Source organism: Bos indicus, chromosome 18 (genome assembly GCF_029378745.1).
Source record: "Bos indicus isolate NIAB-ARS_2022 breed Sahiwal x Tharparkar chromosome 18, NIAB-ARS_B.indTharparkar_mat_pri_1.0, whole genome shotgun sequence".
In the NCBI taxonomy this organism is placed as follows: Eukaryota; Metazoa; Chordata; class Mammalia; order Artiodactyla; family Bovidae; genus Bos; species Bos indicus.
In genome coordinates, this window is record NC_091777.1 from 56466163 (window position 1) to 56491576 (window position 25414).

The 25414-nt window shown below is 53.3% G+C and overlaps 2 protein-coding genes across 3 annotated transcripts; one reads left to right on the top strand and one right to left on the bottom strand.

Annotated features, from left to right (window-relative positions):
* Positions 1-2469: 2469 nt before the first annotated feature.
* PIH1D1 (PIH1 domain containing 1) lies at positions 2470-9446 on the bottom strand. 2 transcript variants are annotated; one of them, XM_019979596.2, is made up of 10 exons: positions 9314-9446; positions 7986-8079; positions 7534-7600; positions 6129-6308; positions 4632-4693; positions 4459-4540; positions 3713-3842; positions 3410-3485; positions 2722-2865; positions 2470-2592 (listed from the first exon to the last, which is right to left on the bottom strand). In XM_019979596.2, exons 2-10 carry the CDS (start codon positions 8073-8075, stop codon positions 2551-2553), a joined length of 873 nt encoding a protein of 290 aa, XP_019835155.1. In that variant the 5' UTR covers positions 8076-8079; positions 9314-9446; the 3' UTR covers positions 2470-2550. The 2 variants fall into 2 exon arrangements, with proteins under 2 accessions (XP_019835155.1, XP_019835156.1); XM_019979597.2 differs by lacking the exons at positions 2470-2592; positions 9314-9446 and having other exon boundaries at positions 2760-2897.
* On the top strand, positions 9424-23856 carry ALDH16A1 (aldehyde dehydrogenase 16 family member A1). The gene is made up of 17 exons (XM_019979595.2): positions 9424-9556; positions 14690-14792; positions 15200-15326; positions 16308-16486; positions 16572-16649; positions 16886-17067; positions 17154-17306; positions 18022-18207; positions 18398-18493; positions 18693-18829; positions 18998-19103; positions 19189-19313; positions 19670-19837; positions 20116-20317; positions 21993-22178; positions 22523-22645; positions 23219-23856. Exons 1-17 carry the CDS (start codon positions 9467-9469, stop codon positions 23378-23380), a joined length of 2403 nt encoding a protein of 800 aa, XP_019835154.2. The 5' UTR covers positions 9424-9466; the 3' UTR covers positions 23381-23856.
* The last annotated feature ends 1558 nt before the right edge of the window (positions 23857-25414 follow it).

A 25414-nucleotide genomic window follows, 5' to 3' on the forward strand; every position in this document is an offset into this window, starting at 1 on the left:
CAGAAGGTTCTTTTCTCATTCAGGGAATTCCTTCCCCTTTCGTAGATTCCAACCCCCATTTCGATCCACCCATTGTCCCCTCTAGTTCTTCCCCATCCACCTGTTTCCATCTTTCCCCTTTTGGATTCCATGTCCCTCCAGTTCTATTTCCCCTCTTGGCCCACCACCCCTTCCAGTTCCTTCATTTCCGATTTCCTTCCCTCTGGGTTCATCTCTTCAGTTATACTCCCCCTACCCTCCTGCAGGTCATTATTCCCTCCCTAGCCTCGGATCTATCCCCGCCCTTTTATTTCTCTCATCCTGAGTTCTGTCCCCACCCGTTGAGTGTGTCCCCTTGGATATTTCTTTACCCCTGAGTTCTGTCCCCTCCCCTGGGATCTATCCCTGCTTTGATTTTTGCCCACACCCTCTGGAACCCGATCCAGGTATACATCCGTGAGTACTTTCCGCGCCCGTGAGTTCTAGTCCCTCCCTCTGGAATCTGTCTCCGCCACCTGGGATCTGTCCCCGCCCTCTGAACTCTTATTGCACCCCCTGAATTCCAGCCCTGCCCCTCTGGGGTTGAACCTCGACTGTCCTCGGCCATCTCCAGCCCGAAGGCAGGTTCTGCTCCGCTCCTTTCGCCGCCAGCCCCTTTCCCCGACGCCGAGTCCACCTCCAGATACAGCCCCCAGCAGGGTGCTCCTTTCCCCATCGCCTCCCTGCGTCGGGCCAAAAATGCACTTGGGATTAAAATTTCATGATGTGGCACAGGTCCGCGAGGGAGTGGGAGGGAGCAGCCAGCGCGGCGGGCGGGCGCCAAGGACGAGGCGCAGCCTCTCGCCTCTAGCTTTGCCTCGCTGAGTCTTTGGGTGTCACAGTTTTGCCTGTGTTTGAGAAAACCTCGAATTCTTAGGGAGGAGAGGCTGGGGGCTGGGACTCCTGGGTTCGAGGGAGGAGGGAGCCGGGAGCTCGGACTCCAGAGTCTAGGGGAGAAGCCCGCGGAGCCGTCCGCACGCGCCACCCTGCGGCGGCAGAATCCCCGGTCTGGGTGTGGAGGCGGCGGCCGCGGCTCCGAGCCAGGTGTGAAGGTGGAGCAGATGGTGAAGAGGAGGGAGTGGGAGGGGAGCCCCGCCGCTGCCAGATCTCAAGCTTTCGCCGGAACCATCACCATGGAGACCGCGGAAGGCAGAGAGGACCCAGCCCCACATTTTCGGGACCCGGGAACGAGTTCTTCAGCCTCCCACGGAGGGTTCCTTTGCAAACTACAAGTCCCAGCGGCCGCTGGACTTCACCGTTTTCTTCTGAATGACTGCATACTCAAAGGGCTGCTGGGAGTTGTAGTTCTCTGAGACAATGGATTGAAGTTGCTTTGCGCCCTCTGTTGGACACGAAGCCCAAATTCACTCCTGAGGACCAAGGGATCCTATTCAATGTCATCCCCACAACATTTGACTTTCTCACCACTCAGTTCATTCATTTTCAGCCACATTGGCCACCTGGCTGTTCTTTCAACATCTACCACTGAGGCTCCTGCATTTATCTATCCTCCTAGGATTCACTATGGAAGAAGAGGATGTTGGCAATCATTCATTAACTGAACAAATAGTTCCTACTAATGCTGAAGCTGAAGCTCCAATATTTTAGCCACTTGTTGTGACCATCCGACTCATTGGAAAAGACCCTGATGCTGGGAAAGATTGCGGCAAAATGAGAAGGGAGCAGCAAAAGATGAGATGGTTAGATAGCATCACCGACTCAATGGACATGAATGTGAGCAAACTCCAGGAGATAATGGAGGACAAAGGAGCCTGGCAGCCCATGGGGTCAAAAACAGTTGGACAGACTTAGGGAGTGAACAACTGCGAGTCAGGCATTGTCACACTATAGGGTACATCGCACTAATGAGAGTAACACTGAGTACTGGGGACCACCAGAGGAGGAAACCAGGGAAAATCAGAGAAAACCTGAAGAATTGAAAGGCTTTCCAGGGAAAGCGCACTAAAAAGGAAAATTGGGAGGGTGGGGGCAAGGTGTGGGTGGAAAGTCAGATGAGCCCTGTGAGGGCAAACGAGATGTACTGGAGTAGATCTGGGTAGGTGTACTCGAGAAAAGGATCCTACGAAGGGGAACTACAGAAAGGTGCAAAAAATCAGTGTGGTTCACCGTGACTAGCCTGAGTGACTGGAAGAGACAAAATGGAGTGTGAAGGGGACCGGATAGCACAGAGCCTTGAGTGCTCGGCGGAGGGGCTTGGACCTTCTCCCAGGGGTGCTGGAGAGCCAAGGAGGGGCCGTGAACAGGAGCCGGGCAAGGTCAGCCCTGAGACCTTGTTGGGGACAAACAAGGGGTAAGACAAGAGGTCAGGAGGCCAGGGAGAACATCCGGGGAAGAGGACGAGGCCTGAGCTGGGGCAGTGACCTCTACGGGACTCCAGCCCAATGTCCATCTTCCCTCCCATTCCCCATGTACTCCTAGCCACACACAAGACAAAGGCAAACATCTTTTATTTCAGTTTTAGAGAAGCCACCAGCCTCTCCCCTCAACACAGAAGCATAGGAAGACATCCGGTCAAGAAGGCACTGACAGAAGGGGCATGGCCACCATCAGTTGCTGAGAAGAGAAAACAGAGAGAGGATTCAGAGCCCAGGGGTCCAGCCCCCTGCCCCCTCTTCCCTCAGATCCAAGAGTCTAGGCCTCCCAGGGTTCCTAGCTTCCCCAAACCCCCAGCCCCCCAGGTACCTTTCTCTTCTGATGGAAGGCTGCCTTGCTCTCATCACAGTTGATCCGCAGGGGGATGTAGGTATCCAGATGGTACAGCTGCTGGGGGCCCCCCATCACCAGGCGATTCTCCCCAACTTCCAGCGACAGCCCCAGAGCACCATCCTGGAGGTGTGCGAGAATCAGCCCACCCTTCCCTTCCCAGCAGCAGGATGATCAGAACACAGACCAGAGAGAGAAGCCTCACGTGTTGGGGTACCATATTAAAAGAGTCTAATCTCCCAGGAAAAAGGTGAAACTCAAAGTGTTAGTCACTGTCGTGCTCCACTCTTTGAGACCCCATGGACTGTAGCCCACCAGGCTCCTCGGTCCATGGAATTTTCCAGGCAAGGATACTGGAGCGGCTTGCCATTTCCTTCTCCAGGAGATCTTCCCAACCCTGGGATTTAATCTGGGTCTCCCACATTGCTGGCAGGCTCTTTACCATCTGAGCCACCAGGGATGCCCCGGAAAAAGGTGGGACACAGTAATACAGGTCTGAGCACTGTAAGGACAGCACCGGAAGTGGGCCTAAGGACCCCGGGGAACAGAGAAGGCAGCTGGGCTCACGGGGCAGCACTAGCCAGGCTCACACTGGTCTAGCAACATTTGTTGCAATCTCTCCCATCACTCCCTGTCCAAGACCCCAGACCTCAGGGGATGCGCTCACCAGTTTGGGGAGGTCGATTTCAGCCAAGAGGAGGTCAGGGGCCTCCAGCCAAAGGCTCAGGTGAGGCTTCTCAGGGCTGGGGAGGAACAAGACCCAGAATTCAGGAGAGCCGCCAAGACTTGGCCAGGACTATTGCCTCTCTTTCTCCCTCCCAGTCCTGGGGCCTCAAGACACCTTCCCAGGTGAAATTCCACTTCGCTTCCTTCTGTGTTCCCAGAGCCCCAGGACCCCGTCCCGAAGTGGAGCGAGATATTACAAAGAATGTCGGGGAGACAGGAGATGGGGGCCCCGTTGAATGCTCACCCTGCCTCAGGTCTCGGGGAGCTGGGCGTGTGTAGGTTCCCCAGCTCCTGGATCCGAGGACGCTGCTGGGAGCGGATATTTTGCTGGGAGATGGAGCCCAGGAAAGGTCTGTTCTTCAGTATGCGCCACTCTGAGGGGAAGGAGCACAGGGTCAGAGGTCACATGAGTCCAGGTTTCCTTCCGTTCTTTCTCCGCAGGGCAAGAGGGTCCTGTGCTGGGAGAGCCTCACAGGAGAGGCTCTGCCCTCTGCCTAGGAGGCCAGGCGTCTGACCACACCCGAAAGCTAGACTTTAGAAAGCCTGTCTGCGATAGCCCCGCCCCTTCGGGTTCTTCAGACCCCGCCCTTCTCTGAAATCCTGGGCCTCTTTCCCTCTCCTCCCAGAGCCCTCTCCCCGAACTCTACAGCCCAGAGTGCATGCGCTGTCTCTTCAGTCATGCCCAACTCTCTGCGATCCCGTGGGCTGTAATGTGCCAGGCTCCTCTGTCCATGGAATTTTCCAGGTAAGAATACGGGGGCGGGATGCCATGCCCTCCTCCAGGGGATTTCCCCGAGCCGGGATGGAACCCCTGTCTCCTGCGTCTCCTGCAGTGTAGGTGGATTCTTTACCGCTGAGCCACCTGGGAAGCCCCCTACAGCCCAGAGGCTAGTATAATCCCTGCCCACACTAGTCCCACTTCACGCGGGAGCTGCCCCCGAACTGCACTGGGCCTGGCTCCTCCCGGTGGCCCTGGCCCCACCCCCTCACCTGGATTCAGCTGCAGGCCGTATTTGTCCTCAAGGCCCTCCCTGGCGATGGTGATCACGAGCTCTCGCAAGAAATCGCTGTTCTAGGGGTGAAGAGAGGGAAGACATGCGGGACGCTGAAGAGGTGGAGGGAGAGGCCCCGGCCCAGGCCTCCCCCGCAGCCCCGCCCCCAACCTGCATCCTCCGGAAGAAGTCGCTGTTGACAGCTACGTCGTAGGCGGTACAACCCTGGCCTTCTGCAGGGAGAAAAGGGGGTGAGACCCCCAGCCCTCGGTGGGAACCCCAAGGCCCAGGCAGAGTTAAGGAAAACACAATCAAGGAAAGCAGCCACAGACCCAGAGAAACCCAGAGACAATTAGGAAGTCAAAGACACCAAACTTGCCAGTTGGACTCATACCCACCGCCTCGTCTCCAGTCTCTTCCCCTCTGGCCCTTTCCCACCAAGTCCCAGAGCTCACCCTGTTCACCCTCCCCAGTTCACAGTCCTCCCAGGGCTCCCCAGCGCCAATGGGAGAAGGCTGAGTTCTTCAGCCTGGCGCTGGAGGCCCTGCGTGGTTAGCTCCCTTCCAGCTGCAGAGAATTTCACTTCTCCCGCACTTCGTCCCTGTAAATTTCCTCCCATCACTACTGTTCACTGACCAATTGAATCATTTCTCTGGCCTCTGGACCCCTCTCTCCTCTCTGCCTAAGACCCTCTTCTCTACCTTGGCCTGATGAACTGCTCTGATTCCTTCCAATCTTATATCCAATGTGTCCTCCTCCAGGAAGCCTTCCCTGATCCTTTAGTGGGAGTGAAGAACGCCCTCCAGCCCAGCACAGAATCACACCATATTGAAATCGCATCTGTCTCCTTTGCCCTCATCCAAGACTGAGAGGTTTTTCAAGGGCAGGTTCTGGGTTTTGATAAGTGCCTACTCCCCAAGGCACTGGCCAAGGCATCATCCCAAAGGCTTGATGGGGACATATGTGAATTGAAAAAACAAGGATACAGAGACAGAAACTCAACAGAGACGAGACAAGGCAGAGACATAGAGACAGGGGAGAAGGGTGCAGAAGAAAACAGGGGTGAGTAAGAGCTCGCCAAGGACTAGAGTCAGATCAGCTAATGAGCACCTGCTCAGCCCCACTATCTCCTGGGGTGAGGCACGGAGAACTGCCAGCCTGGCCAGTTGAGTAGAACCAGGACTTCCCAGTGAGATTGTGGATATCCAGGAGGTTAGAGGGAGAAGGCGATGGCACCCCACTCCAGTACTCTTGCCTGGAAAATCCCACGGACGGAGGAGCCTGGTAGGCTGCAGTCCATGGGGTCGCAAAGAGTCGGACACGACTGAGCGACTTCACTTTCACTTTTCACTTTCATGCATTGGAGAAGGAAATGGCAACCCACTCCAGTGTTCTTGCCTGGAGAATCCCAGGGACAGGGGAGCCTATTGGGCTGCCGTCTATGGGGTCGCACAGAGTCGGACACGACTGAGGCGACCTAGCAGCAGCAGGAGGTTAGAGATATGCCTTGGGGAAAAGGATTAGATAGAGGGTTGGGGGCGCGGGGGAACAAGTTTCTAGGTTCTGAGGGAGGGTGATCCCGGGTCCTGGAATCTTTGGTCCTAGGGAAGAAAGGATCATGGGGGTGGGGGTGGGGGGTAGATTCCTGGGTCTTCTCAAGGCACTGACTTGCATCCAGTTCCGCATGTGGCTCTCCCAGACTCATGGGGATGCGAAACCCGGCCTGGTCTTCCTCCAGCATTTGAAGCAGCTCATCCTCAGTCAAGTCAGCCGGTGGAGGGATGGAGGGAGAGTGACAGATGTTGATGAAAACCTTCCCTTCAGCTGAGTTGGTCTTGATGCAGAAACCTGGTGGCAATGGGTTTGTCCTTGACCATCTGTCTCTGTGTGGGTCTCAGTGTCCATCCTTCTTTTGATCTGTTCCCCCTCCTTGAGTATTAGTCCTCCACTTTCTGGGTCTCTTCCTTGGGATTTCTGATTCTCTTTGAATCTCTGGCCCCCGAGTCACCCATTCCCTCTATCTCTTTTTAAAAGTTTTATTGGAGTATAGTTGTGTTACTTTCTGCTACACCGCAAAGCAAGTCAGTTCTACATATATACATACTCACTCTTTTTTAGATTCTCTTCCCATACAGGTCATTACAGAGTACTGAGTAGAGTTCCCTGTGTTACACAGGAGGTCCCTATTAGGTTTTGGGTGTTGTTGTTGTTGTTGTTGTTTTTTTTACTTTTTGGCCACTCTTAGTAGCATGCGGCAGAGAAGGCAATGGCACCCCACTCCAGTACTTTTGCCTGGAGAATCCCATGGACGGAGGAGCCTGGTAGGCTGCAGTCCATGGGGTCGCTAAGAATCGGACACGACTGAGCGACTTCACTTTCACTTTCCACTTTCATGCACTGGAGAAGGAAATGGCAACCCACTCCAGTGTTCTTGCCTGGAGAATCCCAGGGACGGGGGAGCCTGGTGGGCTGCCGTCTATGGGGTCGCACAGAGTTGGACATGACTGAAGCGACTTAGCAGCAGCAGTAGCAGTAGCATGTGGGGTCTTGGTTCCCTAACCAGGGATTGAACCTGAGCCCTCTGCAGTGGAAGCTTGGAATCTTAACCACTGGACCGCCAGGGAAGCCCCTAGTTATCTATTTTATATATGTGTGTGTTAGTAACTCAGTCGTGTCTGACTCTTTCCAACCCCATGGACTGTAGCCTGCCTGGCTCCTCTGTCCATGGAACTCTCCAGGCAAGAATACTGGAGTGGGTTGCCATTCCCTTCTCCAGGGGATCTTCCCAACCCAGGGATCAAATCCAGGTCTCCTGCAATGCAGCCGGATTCTTTACCGGCTGAGCCACCATATAGTAATATATATATGTCCATCTCAATCTCCTAATTTACCCCTCTCCCCTCTTTGGATCTCAGTAACCTCCCTGCTTTCTCTGGGTCTCTGTTCACTCTCGCCACCCTAGGCCTCTATACCCCACTACTGTGTCTCCTTCCCCCCTCCTCTCCCTATGCTCCCTGTCCCCAGCTCTCTCTGGGACTCTATCCCTCTCTCCTTGGGTTTCTGTCTTTCTCACCAGGTTGAGGCTGTATCTGTGTGGATTCGGGTCTGCTTGTCTGGGCTTGCTGGAGCTCCTTGGAGGCCTGTGTAAAGAAACACAATTTCCAGGTTTGGCATTTGTGCTCTCAGAACCCCCTCATTTGTTCCTCAAGGGTTCAGTGAGTACTGTTTACCTATATGAGCCAGGCAGGGCCTAAGACATACTATGTCCCCTTCCTACTTTGAGGAACCTGAAGAACAACCCCAATCTTACTCCCATTTCATCCAAAGAGTAGCAAATTTAAACAACTACAACTCCCATAGGCCCTGTTGCCTCCCCAGTGCATGCTGGGAACTGTCGTCCCCTTTCTTAGCGCGCGCGCACACGTTCACAAACCACACCCCACCAAAAAAGAAAAAAAAAGAAGAAAAAAAAAAAAAAAAAATCCCCTGAATCCCCTGGGACCCAGGAGTCCATTCAGTCTTCACCTGCAGCAGCAGCTCCTCGAAACGCGACGTCTCAGCGCCCATGGTCTCTGCATCGTTCAGCTCCGGCACCAGCATCTTCGAGTCGGCCATGGCCCTGCAACAGACCTAGGCGTCCTCAGCAACCCCGACGTGGGGGAACCTTCACCGGGAACCGAACTCTGAGGCCTGCTTCCCGGCCCTCAACCGACTCCCGACACCCACAATTCTGTATGAAGATCTGCGAACCTGGCCTGAGACTAATTTCACTCAGACCAGATACTGCGTCAAACCTCTCGGGAGCCAGTATCTCTAGACTAAGTGCCGAATATGTTAATAACAACCCCTCTTCCGGTCTCTGCGTAACAAAGAACTCTGGTAAGCCACACTTCCTACTACCGCAAAGCTCATTCACCAATCCTACAACCGCATTCCTAATCACCAATCCAGTCTAAGTCTGTAGCCACGCCACTATCTCAACCAATCAAAACTAAATATTGGTAGTCACGAAATGACACACTTCCTGTGTGGTTTAAAGCCACACTTCCGCCCCTTCCCGCCAGCCACAGAAGCTACACTTCCGCCCCTTCCCGCAGCCACACCCGGCCAGATTACTGGGCAAAGCTAGCACACTTTTAAAGCCTTAACCTCAATGAAGTGAAAGTCGCTCAGTTGTGGCCAACTCTTTGTGATCCCATGGGCTGTAACCCGCCAGGCTCCTCTGTCCATGGAATTCTCCAGGCAAGAACACAGGAGTGGGTTGCCATTCACTTCTCCAGGGGATCTTCCTGACCCAGGGATCGAACCTGTGTCTCCTGCATTGCAGGTGGATTCTTTACCGTCTGAGCCACCAGGGAAGCCCCTTTACCTCGGTGTCCATCCTAAAAGACTCCTGTCTGATCTCAATCACCTCGTCCTCAAGAGGTAGATTCGATTCTCAAGTAAAGGTATTTCGAACTAAAACCACACTTTCGATCTCCAATATGAACAAGGTGATGGGAAGACACCAATTCGGCCACTCTTCTAAATCTGAAGGCCTCGGAACTATTTGAAGGCACCCATATTTTCGTTCTGGGCTTCCCCGCTGGCTCAGCGGTAAAGAATCAGTCTGCAATGCAGGAGCCGCAGGAGACAGGGGTTCGATCCCTGGGTTGGAAAGATCCCCTAGAGGAGGGCATGGCAACCCACTCTTGTATTCTTGCCAGGAGAACCCCATGAACAGAGGACCCTGGCGGGCTACTGTCCATGTGATCGCAAAGAGTCGGACACGACTGAAGTGACTTAGCACACACATTTTCATTCCTCCGCCTTTGAGCACTGCGCATGCTTCAAACCACTTCCCACGCACAGACCTATAAGCGGAGTAACCGGGTGCTAAGGCGGAGTTACGCCCTGTGTCCTGTAGCTCCGCCCTTTGGGCTAGAGGGGGCGGTGCTGCCCTTCGGACCTCCAGGTTCCTTCGGGCAGAGAGCCCCGCAGTCCGTGGAAAAAGGTCTGAGAGAGTGATGGCTGCGACGCGGACAGCATCGCGGGCCTGCGAGATCTTCACGACGCTGGAATACGGACCGGCACCGGAGAGCCACGCATGCGCACTGGTGAGGGCTTGCCTGGATCCGCGCTGCCTATCCCCCTTCGCGGTCTTCAGGGCCCAGTTTTGCGCGCGGACTCCCGTGATCCACCGCGGCAGCTCAGCAGCTCCGCCCCCTCGGCTCCCGCTGCTTCTTAGGATCCAGGCTGGAGGGCGTTCCCTTGGCCTTTGACGGTTGTTGTGTCTTTGCCGTTTAGTCTGTTCTCGCGAGTCTTCGTGCCTGTTCTGTTCCACGCCCAAAGACTCAGTGTACCGCTTCTCCGAGTCTTCAGAATCCGTCCAGTGGGTCCTGTCGTTTTTCAGGGTCCCCTCAGAACCTCCTGTGATCCCCGCGGACTCAGAATTCCTGTGGCGCTCAGAATTCTGAGGGCGCTCAGAGCCTGGGTAGATTTCCTGTGATTCCTCAGAACATCCTATGGCTCCCGGGGTCCTAGAATTCCAGGAGGAGGTCTCCTTTGACCATCTGGAGACCTCCAAAGAGTCCCCGGAATTCCTTAGCCATCACTTCAATACTTGTGAAGTTTCTATAGTCTCAGGAACTCTCAGAACCCCAGGATATATCAGAACTTCCTATAATTATCTTCGACCCCGCAAAATAATCTCTTGGGGCTCCAGTGATCCCTCAAGAGTCCCCCAGAACGCTCTTGGGGTTCCCTGTATAAGTAGTGAAAGTCGCTCAGTCATATCCGACTCTGCGACCCCATGGACTATACAGCCCATGGAATTCTGCAGGCTAGAATACTGGAGTGGGTAGCCTTTCCTTTCTCCAGGGGATTCTTCCCAGCCCAAAGATCGAACCCAGGTCTCTCTCCCACATTGCAGGCGGGTTCTTTACCAGCTGACTCACAACAGAAGCCCAAGAATACTGGAGTGGGTAGCCTATTCCTTCTGTATCAGTAGAGTGCCTCAAATTTTCTATACAGGTCCCTCAGAATCCCCCACGGAGCCATCCTGATCTCATAGGGCCCTCTAGCACCCACGTGTGAGAAGCTTGGGCTTCTCTGGAGGGAAAGAGGAAGAGGTTAGAACAGTGGTTCACATACGTGGAAGAAGATAAGACCAGAGCCTGGTGTGGGCTGTAGAGATGGGGAGGAGGGGATGAGGCAGAGATGCAGGAGGAACAGGGTTTGAGATACTGAGAGGGCAAGGACAATGCCTCGTGTCTGGCCCTGTCCTTGTCCTCCCACCTCACCCAGGAAGAGTAGGGTCGCAGAAAGGTTGGGCTTGGTTATCACATAGCTATGATGAGAGGGACCTGGGGACAGCCTTGGGTCATGTGCAGGAGTCAGATACTGCCTGTGCCTGGGCCTCAGATCTGGAGACAGGGAGCTCACAGAAGAAAGAGAATTGAACAGTGGGAATGATAAGATTATTTAGAAATGTAGTGCAGGGCTTCCCCGGTGGCTCAGCGGTTAAGAATCTGCGTGCAGTGCAGGAGACATGGGTTTGATCCCTGGGTCAGGAAGATCTCTGGAGGAGGAAATGGCAACACACTCCAGTATTCTTGCCTGGAAAATCCCATGGACAGAGGAGCCTGGTGGGCTACAGGGCATAGAGTTGCAAAGAGTCGGACATGACTGAAGTGACTGAGCACGCCACAGTGTAGACTCAAATAAGTGGATCTGGGATGGAATACAGAGAATTCCCACACTTGGAGGTTGGTTAGAGATAGACTATCCTGAAATAGTAATAATGGCATAATACTCAATAAATTGCTTATATTTGTTGGGTGCTTTCTATGTTCCAGCCTCTGTGCTTAGCAAGTGCTTAGTCACTCAGTTGTGTTCAACTCTGCGACCCCATGGACTACAGCCCACCAGGCTCCTCTGTCCATGGGGATTCTCCAGGCAAGAATACTGGAGTGGGTTGCCATGCCTCCTCTAGGGGGTCTTCCCAACCCAGGGATCGAACCCAGGTCTCCCACATTGCAGGCGGATTCTTGACCGACTGAACCACCAGGGAAAGCCCTGTGCGCAGCATGATATCATTTAATCCCCAAAACAGTTGTGAAAGGGGATTATTGTCATTTAGTGATAGCACACAGAGGCTTAAAGAGGTAAGTAATAGGCTGATGGTCAACACAGCTTAAATGTCAAACTGAGATTTGAACCTGAACCCTGGATTCCAGAGTCCATGGGCCCCGACAACTCTCACCACCACCCCCCTGCTGCCCTGCAGCTCAACCTTACAATCTGTGGACCAGATTCAACCAGCTAACATGTTTTCTTTGGCCTGAACTTTATTTTTTTTAAATGTGCATTAGTGGACAACTAATTTCAAGTAAACATCCGGGATTCCAGCTTCTCTTGAAAATAAAATTCCAAAGTTTGGCAACCTTTGGCTCACATTCCCTGACAAATACCATCTGGATCCAATAGCTAACCGTCTTTTTAGACAAGTCCTGAGTTCTTAGTCTCTACCAGTGGCCTTTTCTCACCCCAGCATGGCCTGCCAGGACCTTGTGGAACATTCTTTCCAGGTTTTGTTTTTCTTTGGGGGTGGAATTTTGCAAACTTTCACAGAGGACTTAAATTATGAACTCTAATTCACCCATCACTCAATGTCAACAGTCATCCAGTGTTGTAGCTCTTTGTTTTCTCTTTTTTTTCCTGGAGTGATTTAAAACCCGATGACCTGTTAACTTCTCATAAATATTTGAATCTTCATTCCTAACAGATAAGGACTCATTTTGCAACATAACCACCAGGCCATTTTCACATTAGCAACATGAACAGTCATTCTTTAATATTGTCTAGTGTCCAACTCATGTTCACACATCCCCAGCTTTTTCCAAAATGTGACTTTCCATGGGGGCCTTTGAATTTGGAACTTCTGAATTTTTACTTTACTTAAAAATTGTTTAAAGAGAAATGAGGGCATTTCCCTGGTGGTCCCATGGTTAAGACTTTGTGTTTCCACCACAGGGGCTGTGGGTGCAATCCCTGGTCGGGGAACTAAGCCTGGCATGCTGCATGGGATGACAAAAAATAAATAAGAAGAATAATATTTTTTAAAGAAGAGAAAAACGAGGACTTTCCTGGTGGTCCAGTGGCTAAGCTGTGCTTCCAATGCAGGGGGTGTGGGTTCAATCCTTGGTCAGGGAACTAGATCCCACATGCTACAACTAAAGATCCTGCATGCCAAATAAAGATAGAAGATCCCACTTACCACAACTGAGACCCAGTGCAGCCAAGTAAAGAATTTTTTAAATCTTATTAATTATAAAAAAAAGTAAATGAGAAGGCCTACCTGGTAGAGTAAGAGAAAATCAGGAGACTGAGGCATTGGGGATGCAAAGAGAAAACAGTCTGCAGAAAGAAAAAAGTAGGAAGGATATCAGATTTAGCAAGCATTTGGGGAAGACAGGACCAGGGAGAGAAAGAAACAGGAAGCAGAGATGGTGAAATGCAGTAAAATTAATAGAAAGTCTTAAGTAAGTGCCCTTCTGAGCATATGACACATAGTGATCCATTTAATTCTCACCACTGACCTGTGACATAGGGAGGGACTGATTATCCCCATCTTCCAGATGGGCTAGCCAAGGCCCGAGTATTATAAGATCCAGGCTAAGAGTGCCCTCACACAGGAAGATGTGGAAGCCACCTGGCTTAAAAGTCCCACCTCCCAAAGAGACCCTGTAGCAGTGGTACAGTCATTAGACATTGCTTCCAGGGTCCTGGCAAGGGACGTGTCCAGCATAAGAATGCAGAGCACTCCAGCAACGCTCGATTGTTGTTGTTGTCCCGTTGCTAAGTTGTGTCTGACTCTTTGTGACCCTTGCTCAAACTCATGTCCATTGAGTTGGTGATGCTGTCTAATCATCTCACCCTCTGCTGCCCCCTTCTTCTGTTGCCCTCGCTCTCCCGGCATCAGGATCTTTTCCAGTGAGTCGGCTTTTCATATGAGGTGGCCAAAGTATTGGAACTTCAGCATCAATTCTTCTGGATTGCTTTCCTTTAGGAGCGACTGGTTTGCAAGCAGTGATCTTCGGCACCCAATCTTCTTTATGGTCCAACTCTCTCATCCGCATGTGACTGCTGGAAAGCTTTGACTTTGACTTCCGTATAGCTCTGACTATTCGACTTTTGCTGGCAAAGTGATGTCTCCCACTGGATTTTTATGGTCTATTCCCAGTTTTCCCAGTCCAGGTGTAGTGGATCAGTCAAGGGTCAATGTTGTCTAGAAATATAACTAATTTTATCAGATTTCCAGGGAAATCATTTCTTTTTTTTTTTTTTTCTTTTTAGCTGCATCGGGATCTTAGTTCCCTGACTAGGGAGCAAACCCATATTAGAAATGCAGATGCTTAACCACTGGACCACCAGGGAAGTTCTAGTCATTTCTATTCAAGAAGGTCATTTCTCCATGGAGAAGAAAAAGTTTTATTAATGCTTTGTTCACATTCTCCATGTGTAGAAGTCAATAGGACATCCTTCATACACTGCTGGTGGGAAATGTAAAGTGGTTGCTATAGTTAACAGTTTGATGTTTCCTGCATAAGTTACTCTGAACATTGCTATATGATCCAGCAGCTCTGGGGTACATATACCCAAAAGAAGTACACAGGTATTCAAAGACTTGTACATGAATGTTCACAGCAGTACTATTCACAATAGCCAAAAGGCAGAAAATAACCCAAATGGCTATCAACTGATGAGTAGATAAACCAAATGCCATCACTCCAGACAATGGAATATCATATCAAAAAAAAAAAAAAAAATGCTTGAGCTGAATAAAAGTGAAAATACAACATATCAACTTAAAAAAACAGAATTTAAAAATGGTGAATTTAATGTTTTAAAGTGGTAAGGAACCTGTCTGCCAATGCAGGAGATATAAGAGATGCAGGTTCGATCCCTGGCTTGGGATGATCCCCTGGAGAAGGTCACGGCAACCCATTCCAGTATTCTTGCCTAGGGAATCACATGGACAGAGGAGCCTGGCAGGCTATGATCTGTGGGGTCACAAAGACTGAGTGATTTATCACACATATATATTTATATGTATTTTCTTCCTACACAGGAAAATAACTGATGAGGTAAAGGGGGCAGATATTCCTCTCCCAGAGGACTCTGGGTAGGGGTCCAGCTCCCCCAGCCACCTCTCAGATCCCTTTCCTAACTGTTTCCACCTCCCCCAGGCCTGGTTGGACACCCAGGACCGGCACTTGGGTCACTATGTTAATGGACAGTGGTTAAAACCGGAACACAGGAGTTCAGTGCCTTGCCAGGATCCCATCACAGGTATATGATGTCCCCCAGACGTGGGAGGGAGAGGTATCTATGGCCCCAAGTGTCCCCACCAACAACACACCAGTCCCTTTGCTCACGGCCCTGAGGGCAGGGAGCAGCTGGTGGGAGAAGAAGGCTGAGATTTCTGGCTCCCTTTGATAACAGTCTTCCTAGCTATGGTCCTAAGCCCCTCTGGACACTTTTGAAGTTGCTGTCTCATAAAATCCCATCCTTGCCTGTGGGCAGACCTATGTAGATTTATCTCCATTTGTCAGATGATAAAACTGAGACCCAGAGTGGGGCAGGGGACCAGCTTTACTGCCTTGGGCTACTCCTGGGCTCCAGAAATGTCAGCCCCCTCCAGTTCTGACAAAGGCTCCCCCCACCTTCCAACTGGGTCCCCCCATTCATCTCCCTAGGAGAGAACTTGGCCAGTTGCCTGCAGGCTCAGAGCGAGGATGTGGCAGCAGCTGTGGAGGCTGCCAGAGCCTCATTGGAGAACTGGAGCACGCAACCCGGAGCGATTCGGGCCCAACATCTGACCAGGTGATGCACTCGAGGTGTGGACCCCAGGGGATGGAGACGGATTTGAGAACAAAGACTCTTCCCCAACATCACACTGAATTCATTGGCAGCTCAGGCTCATGTTCCCAGCTTGCCTTTGAGCAGCTGAAACATCCATTTCCCACTGTTTGCTGAGATTTGTAATGACAAAGCCTGATTCCCTGAATATCCTTGGGACTCTTCAGGGCACAATTTCTCAACAGCTCCTTGGGGCTGGTGAAGCCCCCAAAACCGTTTTTTGGGTTTTTTAAATATTTATTTATTTGGATGTGTCGGGTTTTAGTTGTAGCATGATGAGTGTGTGCTAAGTCGCTTCCGTCGTGTCCAGCTCTTTGTGACCCTATGGACTGTTGCCTGCCAGGCTCCTCTGTCCATGGGATTCTCCCAGGGAAGAATACTGGAGTGGGTTGCCATGCCCTCCTCCAGGGGATCTTCCCCACCCAGGGACTGAACCCACGTCTCCTGCAGCTCCTGCACTGCAAACTGATGCTTTACCACAGAGCCACCAGGGCATGTGGGATCTTTAGTTGTGTCATGCAAACTCTTAGTTGCGGCATATGGGACCTGGTTCCCTAATCAGGGATTGAATCTGGGCCCCCTGCACTGGGAGTGCAGAGCCTTAACCACTGGACCACCAGAGAAGTCCCACTCCAAAACACTCTTGGGGAAGTTAGAGACAAAGATGCCATTTCCCCAAAGAACAACTGAGATTCGAGGTTAAGCTTTCATTTCCTGGCACCTTTGGGGGAGGTGGCCAAGATCTTGACACAGCAACCTGAGGTTTTGAGTATTTCCCAGATTACATTTCTCATCAACCTTTGGTGCCCTCCACCCCTGGTAAATAGTGTGGGGATGCCCCAAGGGCTCCTGGGAACTATAGTTCAGGGACACAGCCTGTGTTCCAAGACTCTACCTGGCCAAGGGGCGGTGGGAAATGGGCATTCCCTGCTGCCTGCTCCACAGGCTGGCCAAGGTGATCCAGAAGCACCAGCGGCTGCTGTGGACCCTGGAGTCCCTGGTTACTGGACGGGCCGTTCGAGAAGTTCGAGACAGGGATGTGCCCCTGGCCCAGCAGCTGCTCCAGTACCACGCAGTCCAGGCGCACACCCAGGAGGAGGCGCTGGCAGGCTGGGAGCCCATGGGTGAGCCGCAGGAGTTCCAGCCCCTAGCCCCCACCGCCCTCGCCCTCCCCCCGGGGCCTGTGCCCAGTCTCCTCTGTTCCTGCAGGAGTGATTGGTCTCATCCTGTCCCCCACCTTCCCCTTCCTGGACATGATGTGGAGGATTTGCCCTGCACTGGCTGTGGGTAAGTGGTCGGTGGGGTCTGGATCCCGGGTCTGAGGGAGGAGGGGCTGGGGCCCTGGATCCTGGGTCTGGGGAGGAGGGGCTGGGGCCCTGGATCCTGGGTCTGAGGGAGGAGGGGCTGGGGGTCTGGACTCCTGGGTCTGAGGGAGGAGGGGCTGGGGGGTCTGGATCCTGGGTCTGAGGGAGGAGGGGTTGGGAGTCTGGACTCCTCGGTCTTGAACTACCTACTTCCCCCAGGCTGCACTGTGGTGGTCCTGGTGCCCCCAGCCTCCCCGACGCCCCTCCTCCTGGCCCAGCTGGCAGGGGAGCTAGGCCCATTCCCAGGAATCCTCAATGTGATCAGCGGCCCTGCCTCCCTGGGGCCTGTTCTGGCTGCCCAACCTGGAGTCCAGAAGGTGGCCTTCTGCGGAGCCATCGAGGTATCTTGGAGGCGGGGGGGCGGGGCCATGGCTGGGGAGGGGCCAGCATGCTCCGCCCCCTGCTGAAGGCTGTGCGACACCCCTAGGAAGGACGCGCCCTACGGCGGACCCTGGCAGGCTGGGTTCCCGAGCTGGGACTGGCATTGGGGGCTGAGTCGCTGCTGCTGCTGACGGAAGTGGCGGATGTGGACTCGGCCGTGGAGGGTATCGTGGATGCAGCCTGGTCTGACCGCAGCCCGGTGAGACTCCTGCGCCCGTGGGCCCCCCATCCTGGGGGCTGGGCATGTCCGTCACCAGAGCTTGGGGCCGCCTGTCTTCTTTCATTTTAATTTTCAGTTCTTTATGGCTCCAGACTCTTCTATCTTTACACCATCGCTTGTGCCAGACATCGCCCCTCAAGCTTCTGAGTCTCCACGTTCCTGCCTCTCCCGGTCCTGCAGATGAGGGGGCTCTGTGTCTATCTTTCATTGTTACTTTAGTCGCTGAGTCGTGTCCAGATCTTTGCGACACGATGGACTGTAGCCCGTCAGGCTCTTCTGTCCATGAGGTTTCCCAGGCAAAAATATTGGAGTAGGTTGCCATTTCTTCCTCGAGGGGATCTTCCCAACCCAGGAATCGAACTCATGTCTCTTGTGTCTCCTGCACTGGCAGACGGGTTCCTTACCACTGAGCTACCTGGGAAGCCGCTATTGTTCTTTAGGACTCTTCCTTTTTCTAAGTGTCCACGTCCTAGATTTCTAAGCTCTCTGTTCACTCTGCGTCACCAGCTTGCTGTAACTCCACATCCTGCCTAGGGTTTGGAGCCTCAGGGAGTCTCCAGGGTCCTCGGCCTCTTCGACCAGACCCTCCTCTGACCTTTACACGATGTCCCCCCATCTTGGCCCTCTGTGGGTCTGTGGCCCATCCACGTGGGCCCTGAGTTAGTCCACTCTGACACCTCCCTTCTCCTAACAGGGGGGCCTCAGGCTCCTCATCCAGGAGGCTGTGTGGGATGAGACGATGAGGCGGCTCCAGGAGCGGATGGGGCGGCTGCGCTGCGGCCACGGGCTAGACGGGGCCGTGGACATGGGAGCCCGGGGGGCTGCCGCCCGTGACCTGGCGCAGCGCTACGTGAGCAAGGCCCAGAGCCAAGGTGCACAGGTGAGCTGGGGTACAGACTCTGGAGTTCCGGAGGAGGAGGGGCCTGAGAGCTCACTCCTGGGCCTGGGGGAGGAGGGGCCGGGGGCCTGGACCCCTGGGTCTGAGGGAAGAGGGGCTGGGGGTCTGAGTCCTGGTTCCCTGGGGAGGAAGAACCAGAAGGGACTGGCAGGTCTTTTCCTCTTTCTCCCAGGTCTTCCAGGCTGGCAGTGAGCCCTCAGACAGCCCATTCTTCCCCCCGACTTTGGTCTCTGATCTGCCTCCAGCCTCCCCATGTACCCAGGCAGAGGTGAGCCCTTTAGGTCCCAAAGGCCCTACTCCGTCCACCCATCTTCTGCTGGGCATGGGCAGCAGCAGCACACAGAGGTCGCCGGGGTGGCCATTTGGACTGGGTCTGGGGGCTGCTAGCTGTGGACCCCTAAGGTGTCATGGGGTGTTGGAGGGAGGGACCAGCCAGGCCCTCTGAGCCCCTCTGTCACCCCCTCCAGGTGCCATGGCCTCTGGTGGTGGCCTCCCCCTTCCGCACAGCCAAGGAGGCCCTGGCTGTGGCCAACGGGACGCCCCGTGGAGGAAGTGCCAGCGTGTGGAGTGAGAGACTGGGGCAGGCCCTGGAGCTAGCCTACGGGTCAGTGGACGCCTGCTGGGGCACACAGGGGGTCTGCTGGGAGGCCCCAGCTTCCGTCTCCATGTCTTCCCCCTCTGTGGGTCTCTCCCATCATCCCATCCTCACCTCTCCGACTCACCACCCCCCCAACTTTCTACGTTTCTCTCTGATGTCTCCTGCTTCCCACAGGCTCCAGGTGGGCACGGTCTGGATCAATGCCCATGGCCTCAGGGACCCTGCAGTACCCACGGGTGGCTGCAAGGAGAGCGGGTCTTCTTGGCATGGGGGGCAAGATGTGAGTAACCACCTCCCTGCATGGCACCACCCCTTCATCTACCTTGTGCCCATCTCACGGCCTCTTGACACTGCCCCTCTCCCAGGGTCTGTACGAGTATCTGCGGCCTTCGGGGACCCCTGCCTGGATTCCCTACCTGTCCAAGACTCTCAACTATGACGCCTTTGGCCTTGCTCTTCCTTCAACCCTACCAGCTGGACCTGAAACAGGGTGAGCTAGTGTAGGGACTACAACTCCCAGAATTTGTGGAGGGTGGAGGGGAAGAGGGGAAGAGGGGATCCTCCCTGGACTGAAGGGAGGGTCTTTAGGGCCATGGAGGAGGGGGTCCCTGAGTCCCGCTGAGAATTGCTTTCTGAGTCTTAACAGCCTCACCCCCAGCTGCCAGGCCTGACAAGAGTCTCAGTTCCGCTCAATTAAGTTCTGTGCTCCCCCAGAGATTCACGGGGCCAGGAGTGCGGGGTCCTGCAGAGGCTCGTGGGAGCCGGAGTGGTCCATCCAGGGAGGGGTGAGGGTGGGTTCTGGGCAGGGGCGGCCCTGACCCATCCCCACCCCTCATCCTCCTGCAGCCCAGCACCCCCCTATGGGCTCTTTGTGGGGGGCCGTTTCCAGGCTCCTGGAGCCAGGAGTTCCAGGCCCATCCGGGATTCACAAGGCAGTCTCCAGGGCTACGTGGCTGAGGGCGGAGCCAAGGATATCCGCGGTGCTGTGGAGGCAGCTCACCAGGCCGCCCCCGGGTAAGTCGGAAGGGGGAGGCGGGGTGCATTGCTTGAGATAGGCCAGGGGTCATGGGGTGTTAGAGGACAGGGTCTGAAACCCCAGGGCTGGACTCCAGGATGCGGAATCTGAACTCTCAGAGCTGACAGGATGTTTCCAGCCCCTCACTTTCCTCCCTGGGCAGACGGGCAGTGGGGCCTGGATCACCAGGCTAGGGCCTGTGAACAGAGGTGGGGCACTGGGAAGAGCCAGGATGAGGAAGCCAACCCCCAGTGTGCACGGTCGCGTCCGCCCACAGCTGGATGAGCCAGTCCCCAGCGGCCAGAGCGGCCCTGCTGTGGGCCCTGGCGGCTGCGCTGCAACGCCGAGAGCCCAACCTGGTCTCAAGGCTGGAGAGGCACGGCGTGGAGCTCAAGGTCGCCAAGGCGGAGGTGGAGCTGAGCGTGAAGCGGCTTCGGGCCTGGGGGGCCCGGGTCCAGGCCCAAGGCTGCGCCCTGCAGGTGAGAGGGGTCTGTGGGCCGGCAGACAGAGCAGGCAGTCTGGAGTGGGGTCAGAGCAAGGGGTCCGCAAAGAGCCAGACTGGAGGTCCAGTGGCTCTCTGGAGCCTGCTGGTGGGACCATCTATGGGACAACTCCTTTGGGAAACAGTTTGGCACTTTCTTAAAAAATTAAATATACTTTAAACATGATTCCTAGGTATTTATCTAAATGCAATTTCTAGGTTTTATCCCAAGAAAAATAAACACATGTATCCATACAAAGACTTATGCACAAATATGTATAGCAGTGTTATCCACAGTAAACCAAAAGAGGAGTCCAAATGTCCCCCGTAGGTGAACAGAGAAAGAAATTGTGGTCCATCCATACCATAAGGACTTCCCTAGTGGTCCAGTGGTGAAGACCCTGGGCTTCCAATGCAGGAGGTGCATGTTTGATCCCTTTCAGGGAACTAAGATCCCACATGCCATGTGACGCAATTAAAAGATTTAAAAAAAAAAATCTTTTTTTAAGGCATCCATGCAATGGGGTCCTACTCACACTCAGGAAGGAACAAGTTACAGCATGTGTGAAGCTTAAAATGGTTATGCTGAATGAAAGAAGCCAGATAAGAGAGTACAGACTGTATGATTCTATATCTAGAAAATCCTAGAAAACACACACTCATTTATAAAGAGAAAGCAGATCACTGGTTGTCTGAGGACAGAGGCAGAGGGTTCAAGTAGAGGCAGGAAGGAAGGGTTATCTAGGGGTACAAGGAAATTTGGGGGGTGACGCTCATTATCTTGATTGTGGTTGTTGGTTTTGTGGGTATATACATATATCAGAACTCATCAAATTGTGCTCTTTAAAGTGTGTGCAGTTTAGGTGAATTCCCTGGCGGTCCAACGGTTAAGGCGTCCTGCTTCCAATGCAGAGGGTGCGGGTTTGATCCCTGGTTGGGGAACTCAGATCCCACATGCCTCGAGGTGGTGGAGCCAGAAAAATAAAAGTGTATGCCGTTTAGTGATAGTCAATTATTAATATAGTCAGGAAAACCTTAAAACACATACACACACACACATGCAAACAAGCCCATAGGCCAGGTTTTGAGATCTGTACACATGTTAACCGGAGAGGCAACGGCACCCCACTCCAGTACTCTTGCCTGGAAAACCCCATGGACGGAGGAGCCTGGTGGGCTGCAGTCCATGGGGTCACTAAGAGTCGGATACAACTGAGCGACTTCACTTTCACTTTTCACTTTCATGCATTGGAGAAGGAAATGGCAACCCACTCCAGTGTTGCCATTGAAAGTGAAGTCACTCCAGTGTTCTTGCCTGGAGAATCCCAGGGATGGGGGAGCCTGGTGGGCTGCCATCTATGGCGTCGCACAGAGTCGGACACGACTGAAGTGACTTAGCAGCACACATGTTAACTCATTCTATCCTAACAGCAAATCTCTGAGGTAGGCACTATTATTATACTCATTTTAAAGGTGAGTGACTGAGGCACAGAGAGGTTAAGTAATTCACCCAAGGTCACACAGCTGATGTGAATGTCTACATTATGATGATTGGAATTGTCATGGAGAAGCAAACTGGGGGTGAGAGGAGAAAATGGGCCAGTGATAGAGAAGGTTGGAGGAGGGTAGTCAGCTCCCCTGCTCTGCCCTTGACCTCCTTCCCGTCCCTGCAGGTCGCAGAGCTGAGAGGCCCCGTGCTTCGGCTGCGGGAGCCGCTGGGCGTGCTCGCGATTGTGTGCCCGGACGAGTGGCCCCTGCTTGCCTTCGTGTCTCTACTGGCCCCTGCCCTGGCCCACGGCAACACTGTGGTCTTGGTGCCCAGTGGGGCCTGTCCCATCCCTGCCTTGGAGGTCTGCCAGGTACAGTTGCGCGCCTGCCTGCCGCTGCTCCCAGCAGCCTGGGGAGCAGCAGAGGGGATGAAAGATGTCCCATGGCTTGCAGGAGCTCAGGTCTCACCCCCACCCCCTTGGTAACCATGTAACCCACATCCTGGTACCTGAGCCTTCAGTCCTGGTGGTCCCAGTGATGGTTCTCTCCAGACTGTGAGCCTTTATCAGTCATGACCCCAGTCCTGACCCCAGTCATTCCTGCCGCGACCCCCATGGCCACTCCCTAGATGCTCACTGCTCACCCTCCCGACTGCCCCCAGTGTCTCTGACTCCCTTCCTCCCAGCCCTGGATGACCCATTCTCCCATCCGCTAGGAGATGGCCACCTTACTGCCAGCGGGCCTCGTGAATGTGGTGACAGGAGACCGGGACCACCTAACCCGCTGCCTCGCCTTGCACCAGGACATCCAGGCCCTGTGGTATTTCGGATCTGCCCAGGTACTTTTTGTTTTGCCATCTCCAGTGTCTTAAACTTCACCAACAAACTCTACCTTTTCTGGGATCCTGGCTGCACCCCCTTAGAGTTCCCATTGCTAAAGGGGAGAAACTTCTTGGCAGCTAGGTTCTGAGGTCCTGCCCCTTTAGAGCCCCTGTTACTAAGGAAGAGGATCTCCTTAACAACAAGGGCCTGATGCCCAGCCCAAAGACCTACTCTCATTGGACAACCCATTGCTAAGGACCACACCCTAGCAGCAGAGTCAGAAGCCTACAGTCCACCCTCTTGGTCTCCTGATAGTAACAGATGGAAACTCCTCGTCAACAGTTACCGCTGGCCCCATCCTTTTGAGTGTGGGCTGTTACGGAGAGAAAGTTCCACAGCCATAAAGGTCAGCCTTGTTTCTCTCAGCATCTGGAAGGTTTGCTTGCTGGGAGCTGAACTTTCTAGCCACAGAGCCTAGGTCAAGGGTCAAGCCTGTCTTCTGTAATAGCCCTTGTTGCCAAGGAAGCGTGTGCTTAGCAACCAAGCCAGTAGATATGCTGACCATGCCTCTCTGCCTCTCCCCACACCAGGGCTCCCAGTTTGTGGAGTGGGCCTCAGCAGGAAACCTCAAGCCGGTGTGGGTGAACAGAGGCTGCCCACGGGCCTGGGATCAGGAGGCTGAGGGGGCAGGCCCGGAGCTGGGGCGGCGGGCAGCACGGACCAAGGCCCTATGGCTGCCCATGGGGGACTGATTGCCCAGCACTCCCACTCCATCTCGGACAGAGAAGACATGGACCCCAACTGACGCCAGACATCTGGAACTTGCCTTAGTATGGTTCCCGTGCCCTCCAATAAACTCTGACCAATCTTGGCTGTGCTTCTGAGGGGAGGATGGGAGGAAATAGCAACTTCTGGCCTATTGAGGCCATTTCATTCAGAGACTCAGCAGCCCTGTGGGCTGGCTCCAGGACAACGCAGTGCTTGTGAAACAGATAAAGGGGACGCAGAAGCTTTGGACAGGGCTCTAGGGACTCTTGTCTCTTCTCGTCTTTTCCATCCAGTGGCTCCTGCTCCCTGGCTTTCTCTAAGTATGCCTTGCCTCAAAATCTGTGATGTGCTGGTGTAAAGTAAACTGCAAACACACACACAAAAGCAATTATACTCCAAAAAGAATAGTAAAATACAGTGGCTTTCTGGAATAAAATAAAATCCCTGGTGAGTAACTTTGGCCAATGTCCATGGTGTGAAATCTACTGTGTCAATCTTAAGTTCCAAATGATTGAACCGCTGGCTGACGACTCCTGAATTTTTTAACAGTCAGCTCCTATGAGCCACTCCAGCATACTACTGTTTTGAGAATTCCTTTTTTTTAAAAAAATATTCTCTTATGTTTTCATACAGTGTTTTTTTTTTTAATTTTTTAAAAATTATGTATATTTATTTTTGGTTGTGCTGGGTCTTCAGTTACTACATGCAGGCTTTCTTTAGTTGCAGTGAGCAAAGGCTATTCTCTGTTGCGGCACACAGGCTTCTCACTGCGGTGGCTTCTCTTGTTGCGGAGCACAGGCTCTAAGCTCACAAATGAGCTTCAGCTGTGGCTCACAGGCTCAGTAGTTTGGTGCATGGGCTTTATTTGCTCCGGGCCATGTGGAATCTTCCTGGACCAGGGATTGAACCCGTGTCCCCTGCATTGGCAGGCAGATTCCTATCCACTGTACCACCAGGGAAGAAGTCCTCTTTGAAGATTCTTTTTGATGCAAGGAACCCACTCACACTAACTTAGGGTAAAAGGGCATTTTTTGGACGGCTACAGAGATATGGAAAATAGGGCAAGACACACAGGTCCTAAGAACCTGAATGCAAGCAGGAAGTGTATTCAGGTCTGGTCTCTGGGTCACGTGATCTCTTGGGTCTCGTATCTGTCGATCTACTTATTCTAAATCCTTCTAGCCATGTGACTTTAGGAAAGCTTCTTAACCACTCTGAGGCTTGGTTTCCTCATCTGTAAACTGGGGCTAATAGTTCCAAGCTCACTGGGTAGATTCTGTGATGGGTATGCAAACATGCTGTTAGGGGTTGATTTTGTCCTGGAGCAAATGGAAACGGACACCTTCTATCAGCAGTTGGCTAAAGCTGGGCAGAATAAATCACCTCTCCCAGAATCTGGATGTTTAGACAGGAAAGACACAAGGAACATCTTGGAGGAAAGTCCCTGGAAGGCTGTAGTTCCTCTGAGGTTTGATAACAGCTTCCTCCCGGATTCTATGGGCTGCCTCAGTGACCTTCCGATTAGTCCTGAGGCTTTAATTAGTCAAGGCCAACTACAGCAGGTCTCCATAACCCCAACAAAGACCACAGAGGACAATGAATGCCACAGGTGTCTACTAGTGGTCCAATCATCTCTGGCCAAGAGGCAAGAGCTCCTGGTTAAGACAGCCATCTAGTCAGTCAGCAAAAATCAGTTGAGCGCCTGCTGTGAGTGGGGTGCTGGGGACAGCCATGAACGAGACAGAGCTTACTTAGCCTCATGAGCTCATGTAGTGGATGAGAGGCGCATTCACTTCCTGTCAGTGCTGTAACGGCGACCACAAGATAGTGGCTTAAATAAAACAATGCAAATGTATTATCTTAGAGCTCCAGAGATCAGAAGGCTGCAGTGGGTCTCACTGAGCCAAAACCAAGCAAGGTGTTAGGACTTCCCTGTGGTCCAGTGGCTAAGATTCCAAGCTCCCGGTACAGGGTGACTGGGTTCAATCCCTGGTCAGGGAACTAGATCCCACATGCTG

Bases quoted from the DNA above. Each gene is read 5' to 3' on its own strand.
- PIH1D1 (XM_019979596.2), bottom strand. From the start codon at position 8,075: ATGGCCGACTCGAAGATGCTGGTGCCGGAGCTGAACGATGCAGAGACC. The intron at 4,541-4,631 runs GTTGGGGGCGGG...CTTCACCCCTAG, and splicing joins ACTTCTTCCGGAGGATGCAG to AACAGCGATTTCTTGCGAGA. The intron at 3,486-3,712 runs GTGAGCATTCAA...GTTCCTCCCCAG, and splicing joins TCCCCGAGACCTGAGGCAGG to CCCTGAGAAGCCTCACCTGA.
- ALDH16A1 (XM_019979595.2), top strand. From the start codon at position 9,467: ATGGCTGCGACGCGGACAGCATCGCGGGCCTGCGAGATCTTCACGACG. The intron at 17,068-17,153 runs GTATCTTGGAGG...CGACACCCCTAG, and splicing joins CCTTCTGCGGAGCCATCGAG to GAAGGACGCGCCCTACGGCG. The intron at 19,314-19,669 runs GTGAGCTAGTGT...ATCCTCCTGCAG, and splicing joins CCAGCTGGACCTGAAACAGG to CCCAGCACCCCCCTATGGGC.